The sequence below is a fragment of the Megascapheus bottae genome, chromosome 20 (genome assembly GCF_031878675.1).
Source record: "Megascapheus bottae isolate mThoBot1 chromosome 20, mThoBot2.hap1, whole genome shotgun sequence".
In the NCBI taxonomy this organism is placed as follows: Eukaryota; Metazoa; Chordata; class Mammalia; order Rodentia; family Geomyidae; genus Megascapheus; species Megascapheus bottae.
This window is the reverse complement of record NC_143528.1, coordinates 32,749,783-32,761,458: the sequence shown is the minus strand read 5'-3', so window position 1 is coordinate 32,761,458 and position 11,676 is coordinate 32,749,783. Positions and strand designations below refer to the sequence as shown.

The following is an 11,676-nucleotide window of genomic DNA, read 5'->3' as shown; positions in this document are numbered from 1 at the left end:
ATCCAATAAGCACATGGCAGGAATATAAAATATGACTGCCAACAATAAACAAATAAATAATAAAGTTTATCAGTGATAGCAAGGGGGATCTTATACAAAGGAAATCTTGTCATATGTAAAGTAAAATATGTCTCAAGCCAATCTAATCAAGTTGCTTCAAAGAAAACTAATCCACTGAGCTGTCAGAAATAATCATGGAATTTTAACTTCCTCTGCTTTTATATGTAAAGTATAATTTCACAGTATTCTCACAAGTGAATGAGAGTTTCTACCAGGTTCCTTTTTAATGAGAAGGATGATAAATTTTCATAAGCACATTCTCTCATGAAAAATCAAAGCTTGAAGACTTGTAAGAACCAGTAGACCAGGTGAATAAGTTGCTATAATCTTTTTTTTTTCCAGTCCTGGGCCTGGGCTCAGAGCCTGAACACTGTCCTTGGACTTTCTCAAGGCTAGAGCTCTACCACTTGAGCCTTAGCACCACTTCTGGATTTTTTTCTGTGTATGTGGTACCAAGGAATTGAACCCGGGTCTTCGTGCATGCTAGGCAAGCACTCTACCACTAGGCCAAACTCCTGGCCCCTATAATCTTTTGTATTTCTTTTTAGTGTTCTTTATTTTGCTGTCCTGGGATTCTCAACAGCAATCCTGGACAATAATGGTGAGGGGGAAATAGGCTGAATAAAAATGTTTATCATAACAACACTAAATCTACAAAATATCTTGAATTTAGACCATACTCATGGTGGCAAAACAACTTTCCATATGAACGCTTTACTTCTACTGAAACTAAAAGATAAGGAGAAACACAATGATTTACTGCTAGTAATTTGTAGGACTTCCCTTGAGGCTTTGCCTAACCCAGTATTTTCCAATGTTCCCTGGCTTGGCACTAAGATGATATTATAACTTAGCAGTAAGTGATAATATTATAGACAGGCGAGATGTTTGCCCTTCTTTGAAATGTAGAAGAGTGAAAATTATCAAATGAATTCTAGAAAGGATCAGTGATATTCCCAAGCAGATGAATGTCAGGAACAAAATGTAGACCAGAGAATCCAGACGGAGATTCACTTAATGTTCATGCCTGCACACCTTCAGTTTCCCCATATGAAACACTTACATCAGTCTGAAGACTTTGAACCCAACTTGCTGGAATCACTTCAGTGATTTAATCTCATTAGTGTGACTTCCTAAATTACTTTCAAAACACATGGTCTCTTCAAGAGATGAACAGGAATATAATCCTGATGTGATCACTTCACAATGCAATTGAACTTTCATAGAAGTTGTCAAACTCCATAAGATGTGTAATTAAATGACTAAATTAGCCAAAAATTATTAATAAAGATCAAAAGCAGAGGAAACAGAGGACGTGCACTCCTGGATATTAAAAGGTATGACAATGAAACTATGAAACTTGGGAATAAGAACAGTCAAATGGACTAATGACAAGGCACATCTCTCCATGTAGTCATCTGATCCATGAGATGTCGTGTCCCATTTACATACTCAAAAAGTAAGGGTTCTGCTTTCGGGATTTCTTTTCAGTTTAATTGTAGTGATTTAGCTCTAGCCCTGAAAATTTTTTGAGATTTTTTTTGTTGTTGTTCTTGTTGGATGACCTACCTCTCTCTGTTTTATATTTTAGTCCAATTGTCTCCTTACTACAATTTTTGTCAGGGAAACCAATTCACATATACACAAGAGAAACTAAGTAAGATATCTTCTTTATGATTGCTTTATTGAACTATTTGCCGTGTGTTGTTAAATATAATCAAGTTGGTGATTTTGTCTGGTCATGAAAATTATAAAAGGAAAAGAAAGAAATTCACTGTCTTGAATTTTCTCAGGGCAGTGAATGCATTACAAAACCTTGAACTAGTTTTGCTTTTATTTCTTCACAGAATGGCACCATCAGCAGTGTGGTCCATCCTAGGAATTTCCATTGCCTAGACTGTGGAGGGGAGATAAACAGCAGAGGACATTTCAAGGCATTTGCAGTCAACATTCCAGGTGTAGAATGCCACTGACTTACATGAACATTAAACTTGCTTCAAAATCTGGGCTAAGCAAGGCTACAATTAAATTCACATTTTCTTAGTTTGCAAAGAAATGATACACAAGCTAATGATGAAAACTGTGTATTGGATAGGTGACTTATTTCCTATTCTTTTCTTTTTTTGTGGGTCATGGGGCTTAACCTCAGCCTCGATGCTGTCCCTGAGCTCTTCAGCTCAAGACTACCACCCTATCCTTGAGTCATGCCCCACTTCCCGTTTTCTGGAGGTTAATTGGACATAAGAGTCTCAGGTCTTTTTGTGCCCAGACCGGCTTTGAACTTAGATCCTCAGATCTCAGCCTCCTAAGTAGCTAGGATTATAGGCATGCGCCACCACGCCCAGCTTTATCTTAAAATTTTGTAACCCACTTTAACTATTCAAAAATGATTGACATATATATACCCATTTATAGAGAGAGAATATTATAGGAAATTCATAACTTGAATTTTTGAATTAGAAATTATGGTATCAAATAGCTTTGCCTTTAAATATGTCCGACTATAAAAATAAATATGATGATTACATGTAAAGATAAACTGAATACGGAGACTCCAATGTTTTAAGACCAAAGCAAACAGATTTAGAGTTAAGAAATGAGCTGCTTTAACTCATCAAATTATATTTCACAGCTGCTATGATGTGTCTGGCACTGAGTCCAAACACATCCAGCAGTTCGCCAGGTTTCCCACTTCGAGACGGCTCTGTCACCGCCAGCCGATGCACCTGGATGTCGGGCTCCCCGGAGACGGCGGCGCACACGGCTTCCCCAAGGCCGCCTTCTCGGTAGTGGTCCTCCACGGTGATGATGCGGCCACCTGTGGCTTTTGCGTTGTAGATGATGGTGGCAGCGTCCAGAGGTTTAATGGTGAACAGGTCAATGACGCGGACCGAGATGCCTTGTTGAAACAGATCATCCGCAGCTGCCAAGGCTTCGTGAAGCGTCACTCCAGCTCCAATAACGGTGATCTTGTCGTGGGCACCGTGGTAGATGACCTTGGCCTTCCCGACCTCAAAATGTTCGTGTGGGGCATAAATCACCGCAGTTTCCGTCCGGCTGGTCCGAATGAAACACATTCCCTTGGTACTGGCAGCCAGACGCACCGCATGCTCGGTGGAGACAGCATCGCTTGGGTAGAAGATGGTGCAGTTGGGGATGCTTCGGAACATGGCTAGATCCTCCAGCGCCATCTGGTAAGGTCCATCCTCGCCAAAGGACACCCCACAGTGAGAGCCGATCAGGTTGACATTCGAGTCCGAGGTGGCTCCCAGGCGGATCTGATCGAACGCACGGGTGAAGAGGGCGGCCGAGGCGCTGGCGAAGGCGATGGTCCGTCCGCGCGCGGCACAGCCCAGGGCCACGCTCACCATGTTCTGCTCGGCCATGAGGCACTCGACAAAGCGCTCGGGATGTTCCTTCTTGAAAATCTCAGAGAAGGTGGAGTTCTTCGTGTCGCTGTCCAGAACGACAACTCGCTTGTGAGCGTGGCCCAGTTTCGCCAGGGCCACGCCGGAGGCCTTCCCCGTGGCTATCTTCTCACCCAACTTGTAGGCCGGCGGCGAGGCCATCTTGACGTGGTTGACGTGGACCTGCGGCGGGTCTTCCGCGGGGGGCCTCGGGGTGAGCCGGAGGTCTGTTTTGATTCGGCTCTCGATGGCTCTGATCACCGCCTCCGCCTTCTCCTGGGGCACGGGTTTCCCGTGCCAGCCCTCGGCACCCTCAGGGACCTGGAAGGCCCTGGCGATGACGGCGGTGGGTTTGTTCTTCACCTGGGCGGCTTGCCAGAACGCCTGGCACAGCTCCTCCACGTCGTGGCCGTCTACCGAGTAGGTGTTCCAGCCGAAGGCTTCGCTGCGCTGGCGGCAGGCGTGCGCGCGCTGCTCCGGGGAGGCGGCGCCGCTGGGCCCCGCGAGGCCCACGTGGAACACGGCCACCAGGTTGTCCAGATTGTACTGCGCGGCGAAGGCCAGGGCCTCCCACACGGAGCCGGCGGCCGCCTCGCCGTCCCCCAGCAGGCAGAACACGCGGTAGCTGGCCTGGTCCAAGTACTTACCGGCGAAGGCCAGGCCGCACGCCGCGCCCAGCCCGGGCCCCAGCCAGCCCGGGGCCGCGTCCGCGCGCGCCAGCGGCAGCCTCGGCGGCGTGGGGCGGCCCTGCCCGTCGCCGTCGGTTCTCCGCGCCGGGTAGGCCTCCTCGCCTCCGCGGTGACCCGCCTCGGCCCAGGCGGCGGCGATGAGGGGCGCGGCGGGGGCCTGGGAGAGGACGAAGCGGTCGTTGGCCGGGTGCCGGGGCTCGGCGGGTCGGTACCTCATGGTGTGGAAGAAGAGCACCGACACCACGTCCGCCGCGCTGCAGCACGCCGCGGGGGTCCCGGAGCCCCAGGCACACGTGGCCCTGATGGAATGGATCCGCAGGCGGTTGGCCACGTCCCGCAACACCTGCACGGTCTCCGCATCGGGGTTGGGGCCCTTGGCTGTAGCCATGGCGGCGCGCTGTCCGTTGGCTGAGGAGAGAACTTGGAAACGTGGAGGAGGCAGAGCGCATGCGCGGCAGAGTCAGATGACTGCTCCTAAGCTAGGCCGCGGTCAACCAGATGCCCTATCTGCGCATACGCGCTCAGGTCCACGCATGCGTGGTTGTGCTCTGTGCAGCCTTATCCATCCTCTTTGTCACACCTAAATGAATTACATTGCCATATCATTATTTTTATCATTATGACTATGTAGTTGTATAAAGACATTACAACTCCATAAGCCAGGTTATGAGTACAATGCTTCTTAATCCATGTCACCCCTTCTTTTGTGCTCCACCATTCCTTCACTGTCCCTATCCTCAAGTTACATACAGATGTTCATTTTTTAATATAATGTACACTGGATATGACTGCTTTTTTTGTTTTTCATATGTTTTTATTGTAATTAATAGAAGGGTTACATTATATTCACTAGATAGAAGGTGCATTACTTCACAAACATTGATACCCTTTCACATGTCTTGGTCCCCATTTCCCTCCTCCTCATCTTGTTTTCCCTCCTTTCCTATCAGATTTCAAATAACCAAATAAGCATATATACAATATATCAGATAACAAGGTGAAATACTGTAACAATATGAGATAACCAAGGGACAGCAAAAGAGCTCATTAAGGACAACAATCATTCATTATATGGCTTTTGTTTCTATATCCTGGAGGTCCTTTCATTTAGTGTATGACTGCTTTTTTTTTGCTGGCAGGTTAATATTGTTAACGTTCTTAAATCTTACGTGTATAAATCTTACACATATGTTGTATAGGAAGCCACTGGCGAGATCATGCCTTTCATTGATGAAAGACTTGTGTGGTAGACAGTCTCATTAAGTCATTTTTAATCTAACTTATGACCACACTCTCTCAACAGGGACTTTCTCAGAGTAACTAAAATTTCTGAATCTTAGATTAAAAATAATAAAAGCGACTGATTTCCTCACAAGTCTAATAAAATGACTCATTTCCTCACAAGTCTAAGAAAAAAAAACTTTAAAACTACTCGCAGGAGGAATGTCTAATGCTTCACCTTTCTTAGGGAACGCCACTGTCCACTAACTGTCCCCTCCCTAAGCAAAGGCCTCAAGTGTTGCTGCTAGATTTTACTTTTCCCTGATACAACTCTTTTTCTTGGCCCCATTTTGCTGTGTTTCTGTACATCTGCAAGAACTTGATGCATGAATCACTGGCTGCTCAAACACACTCTAATATTTTAATGTGTCTCACTTTACCTTCTAACCATGGCTACTACTAATTTTCAAAACAAAAATAACTCCAGTTGACGAAAGACTTGCTATATAAAAAAGGGAAATGGCAGCATCAACCTTCCCTATGCTGTAATATTAGAACACTTTGGTTCTCAAGCAATAATTCTTAACCTTGATTTCACATTCAAATCAAGACTCCAAAAATGATTGAGTTCCACCCAACACAAGCTGATCTTGAATTTGGGGAACTAGCATTTGAGAAGGTATTTATTTATACTACTCTGTCTATAGTAAGACCTCAAACTTGTTAGGTAAGGGCTCTACTACTTGAGCCATATCTCTTGGTCTTTCTGTTTTTTAGATGGAGCCTCACATTTTTAATAAAGTGCCAGCTTCAAGCTATGATTCTCTTATCTATGCTTCCCACGTAGCTGAGTTTATCAAATACATTTCCATGTCCTGATTGTGGACTCCTTATTATTTACATGTATCCATTAACTTGAACATTAAAGTCAAATCAAGATTAGGGACACATACTTCTCAACAACGGTGTACTTTAAAATTATCTAGGACATTTAGCTAAAAGGTTTCACACCCAATGAAGTAGATCAGAACACAAGCAATTTTAAAAGCTCACTGGACAATTTTAGTGCACAGGATGCAAACAATTTAATAGAAATTTGTGCTAATCTCTATATTTATACTGTCACATTTTATATCTCACAAATATATTTTAAATACTATTTGCCATGCCAACTAGCTTCATCATTACTGTCACAATATAGACAGTAATGATTTTATGGAAAGACCTACTGAAGGAATGATGAAATGACAAGTCCTCGAGCAATTATATTGCATTCACCACTCCCCATGCCCTTTGCAAATTAATGCTTGCCTACCTCTTTAAGAAAATGAAGAGGTAGAAAATGTGAGCATACTAGACTAAGATTGGCAGTAAAGAAGATGGATAGTAGAGGAAAAGAAAACCAAAAACAATCATAGCACAGCTAAGTATGGCACAGTTCTCTGTAATCCCATTACTCAGGAGACAGAAGCAGAAGGAACTTGAGTTAAAGATCAGCTATATATCTTGATTCAAAACCACCCATGAACTGATAGGATAATAATCATAATAAGAACAATAATTATAGCATTGAAATAGCAAACTATAGGGGATGATAGGAAAGTAGTGACTGGAAAACAGCTGAAAAACTCTTGGTCTATATACCTGTAAACACAGTGTATAAAAACAACCTAGGAGTTGGTGTCCACATGAAAAATAGACAAGAATCAAGATGACTTAACAGTCCTTTTCAAGTTTCCAGATTCTTCCATGAAATTAAATTATTATATAACTTTCCTAGTGTATTAAATAGAAAGGTCAAATTTGTTAAGAACAGAATGTGGTCACAGAGATTTAATGCTCTGGATAATGAGTATGAATTTCTCTCAGAATGTATGAAGTATTTGTTCTAATGTTTTTCTGGGATACATATATCCTTATTAATTATTTTCCTTCATTATATTAGTCTTCTGAAATACATTTTAAATGACACAACTGTTAATACTTAAGTATAAAATATGTGCTATTGGATTATGCAGAATTCCTCAATGTGCCTAAAACACAATTAAGTCAAATAAACAAAAGAAATACATGGTACCAAACTGTATTGCCTTATTTTAGAAGTCTATTCCTGAGAAAAGGTCAATGAAATTTTTAAAGGCAGCATGACAAAAACTTAGCTGTCTTAGAGAAGATTGCATCATTCACTTCGAAAGTTCTTTAGGAAACCAAGCCAAATATTTTCACAACTAGGAAAGAATGACTCATTTTTAGAATTTTGGTTTATCCACACAAAGTCGTGAAATACAACAACTACATAATTGTCAGGGCTAATAGAAGAGGATTGCAGGGGCCTGTGGCAAACTGTGGAATACAAGTCTACTGAAGGGAATTCAAAATAAAAAATCTTGTGAACCTTTCATTGGACAAGTAAGCCAAGTCCCCGGTCTTCTTATATTCAGTTGATTCTTAACATCTTGCATCAAATTTGATGAGTCTAGTCGCACACCACAATCTTCTATCTGCAAGTAGCTGGAATTACACCTGTGTACCTCCCTGCCCAGCCTTGAGATGCACATTATAACTCCTGATTTAATGTCTATTTTTAGAAAATGGAACACAAAAATCAAATGTAAAAAAGCAACTTCCCTATCATACCTTTGCTTACATTTTTCACTATAATTTCTCTCATACTTTGCAGAAGCATTCATGGTGGTGCTTTCGATGAAAATAAAACATAGACACAATGGCTATGTGGAGAGAGTGGAATCTAAATAGCAGAAATGGATAAGTGCGATTTCTACTGGGCTATAGCAGAGAAAAGAGAACATGTAATTACCAATTATCAAGGAAGTCTACTTACTTTCTTAAAAATAACCTACATTTTCACTATGTGAGGGAAAGCAATATTAGAGGTTGGGAACACTGAATTGTTATTTATGTGCTGCCTAACCCAGAGTTTTATTAAGAGGGAGCTGTATGGAAGAACTAATGCTGAATTCATCTGATTTTCCAAGGTGTGAATTTGGTTTGCTTAGTAAACAAAGGATGAAGATGACACTGACCTGCATGAAGCTTGTTGAGGAGGGGGTAGTAAAAGAGATTTAGATAAGTAGGCCTATCTTTGTCACTGTAAGAAAGCACCTTTAACTGAAGACAAACACCAAATAGTATTATGCCAGTAATCGGGGTTGGGTTATGTTCCAGTCAAGTCAGATCATATCCAAGAATAACTTCTTGGGTAAGAATAACTTCTATGAAAAATCTTTCTTCCTGCTAAACATGAATTAGTATCAAAAGAACTGTGATATTTTCCTTCGATTCTCCCTTCCACGCCACTGGCACTATAGCCTCTACCACCAGAGGATGTGATGTGAGAACCTGGGAAGCCATATTGTTACTGAAGACAACAGGTGTTAAGCCTATGGTAGAACTGAAGGAGCGAGGGTCTGAATGCTTTATGATATTTATGCATTTACAAATAGCCTTCAGATCAAGACTTCCAGAATATTCACTAAGAAAATATTAAAGTAACCTGTGAACTGATTTCCTATTCTCTACAACTGAAAACATTCCTAACGGTAGCTAGATCATTGAAACGTTCAGAACTCTAATAATGAAGGGGAGAAAAAGCAATAAAGAAGTTCAGAGTAGAAGAGAAAAAGAATAAGAGTATAGTTAGGTAGGTAGTTTCTTTTAAATTGCATTTACTTTATGTTATCTTTATGTAGTCATACAAGGGGGTTTTAATTCAATGTGTCCATTTATGAGTATAATTTTGGTTAGTATCCCTTCAACAATTTTTGGAGAGCTGTATAGAGGCAATTGTCTTCTTGTAAGCATTAGGCCCTCCAATTTTCTATCCAGTTCTGTTTCCTAAGCCTCCATCTCTGCCCTCACATCTGTCTCAGAGAAGCTGGAATGGCTCTGTCAGACACTCCCCCACCCCACACAGTTCCATCTGGAGCTGCCACAGAAGGGAAGCCACAAAGATGCCGTGCTTCCCTTCATTTATTCCTCTTCTCTCTGTGCTTCCTCTTTTCCAGTGTATAGAAATCTTCATCTTGGGTTTTTTAAATTGTTGTTAGTGTGGTCTTCTACATCCAGTTTCTAGTTGTTCCATGAGATAAAAGACTCATTCGAGTTATTTTACAAGAGCTTCAGAATGGCAGTTCTTATGAATTGAAAGTTCATACCTAATACAGGTAAAATCTTAAATTGTTACAAAGTACCAAAAAAATTCCATCATTAGAATTGAAGATGTGATCAAGTAGAGAGTGTTTGCCAGGCAATCACAAGACACTGAGTCCAAACCTCTGCACCATCAAACATTTGGTTGTTACAGCTAGCTAAAATTTCCTAGTTAATATTACATACTGCTCTGTTAAACACAAAGCAATTTGCATTTGAATGGCTTAAAAGGGAACTTTCAAAGGCACATCAAGTTACATCAAATCACAACTACCTTTCTTCTTATAGAGATTATCTCGAGAAGTAACCTTCATTTTGATGACTCACGGTCATCATATAAATATTCTATGGAAGTAACTAGTGAGAACAATGTCCAAGAAAGTCCATTTCTAAACATCGTTGGAATAAATGTATTCTTTTATTACTGTGCTTCAGTATATTTTTCAGATTCCGTGGCTGTGATCGTGAGATGACACGGGAGAAAATGGAAAGTGATTTAAGATTATTTTGCTGTCACATAAATTTTCAGATTTTAGTGAGGCCCTGGCTTATCAGGCAACTCTGTGGCAAGACCCTGTACTTTATTGTTGTCTAGTCATTTGCTCAATTGTATCCCTCAACTGTAAAATTGAAGCAGCAACCATCCCGGCCTGTTGACCTGCACAAGAAAGAACAAAAAAGAATATAAAAGGCCAATTCATTTCTTTCTCAGGAAGTGACTCAGAAAATTCAAACTTCATTTTTCATTTTCCATTAATGAAAACTGCACTCAATATTTGAGACGGGGGGAAACGTAGCAAACTGGCATTGTCTGTGTCAACTTAGAAAGTTATAACATGAAGACAAAAGGAAAACTGGCAGCCACTTCTCAATTTCTACTGGGTGCTGTCTCAAGGGTTAGTATTTTGGCTGTACTGTGTAGACATAAAACTTACTCTACAGTGTTTTCAAATTCAAAAATTTATCTACAATGCAGTGAATAGCAGGCTTTTGAACCAAAGTATATTTGTTATTCTATAGGAATGATGTGTACTTTTTAATTGCATACTTGAGAGATGACAGGCCTTACACAATGCTTTTCAGAGGAATGAAAAGTGATTGTCCCTCTCTAAGAGTTGGAGTTCTAATATGAAACATGAGCTGGACAGATATGATCGTAGCTAATGCCTATGAGCATGACACAGGCAGAGATTCAAGTACTGTCTCAGTTGAGCAGGAAGACATGTGGGAGGAGAATCTCTTGCCTAAGCTTTGTACAAAGGGCAGAACTTTGGTCAAATTAATAATAGAGAAAGTCAGTGAGCAATGTTATGAGTGAGGAAAGACAATTTCTACTCTGAAAAGAAAGGGCCAACTCATGCTGAGAAAGTAAGCAGTTAAGCCAGAAATCAAGGCTTCAAACAGAGCCAAGTGGAATTGTTTTAGTATCTTGTGTGATTCTCTTGCTTTGAGCTTGAGGACAAAGTCCAGTGGAAAGTTCTTTTTCATCTGAATGTCTTGACTATAGGAGTATTTTAGGAAATGTTTTGGATAGTGTTAGGAAAAAACAGGAGGTGATGTAGGGAGAAGTTATAAAGGTAGGGGAGATGAAACAATCAGAATGATGAATCAGTCAGATAATAAAATGACTGACAAGAAATTCATCTTATTAGCTCAGAAAAATGGTGGATAATATTGAGCCTAACTTTAATGTGGATTAATAGATTACTTGAGAAGAAGAAGGAGAAGGAGGAGGAAGAGGAGGAGGAGGAGCAAGAGGAGGAGGAAGAGGAGAAGGAGGAGGAGGAGGAGGAGGAGGAGGAGGAGGAGGAGGAGGTAGAGAAAATAGATGAAGAAGGAACAAGAGGGGGAGGAGGATGAGGAGGAAGAAGAAACTAGAGCCCTGGATGTACTCTGGAGAAATGTACTTAATTTGGTGGGCCTGTGAAGAAGTGCCAAACTGGATGATTTAAAGAGCAGTATTTTAGTGTCACCCAGGTCTGAAGGTGAGAGGTGCAACATCAATGAGTCCATAGAGGCGAACCCTTTTAAGAGCTATGAAGGAAATACACACGCTAGTCTCTGTGATCTGTGAGTAACTGTCATCCTGTCTCCTCTCTGTGCATATCTGTTTGACTTGTCTTTCCTTT

The 11,676-nt window shown here is 41.4% G+C and overlaps 1 protein-coding gene across 1 annotated transcript; it reads right to left on the bottom strand.

Moving 5' to 3' along the window:
* Positions 1–2,618: 2,618 nt before the first annotated feature.
* On the bottom strand, positions 2,619–4,575 carry Tktl2 (transketolase like 2). The gene has a single exon (XM_090354236.1). It carries the CDS (start codon positions 4,542–4,544, stop codon positions 2,667–2,669), a length of 1,878 nt encoding a protein of 625 aa, XP_090210362.1. The 5' UTR covers positions 4,545–4,575; the 3' UTR covers positions 2,619–2,666.
* Positions 4,576–11,676: the final 7,101 nt, after the last annotated feature.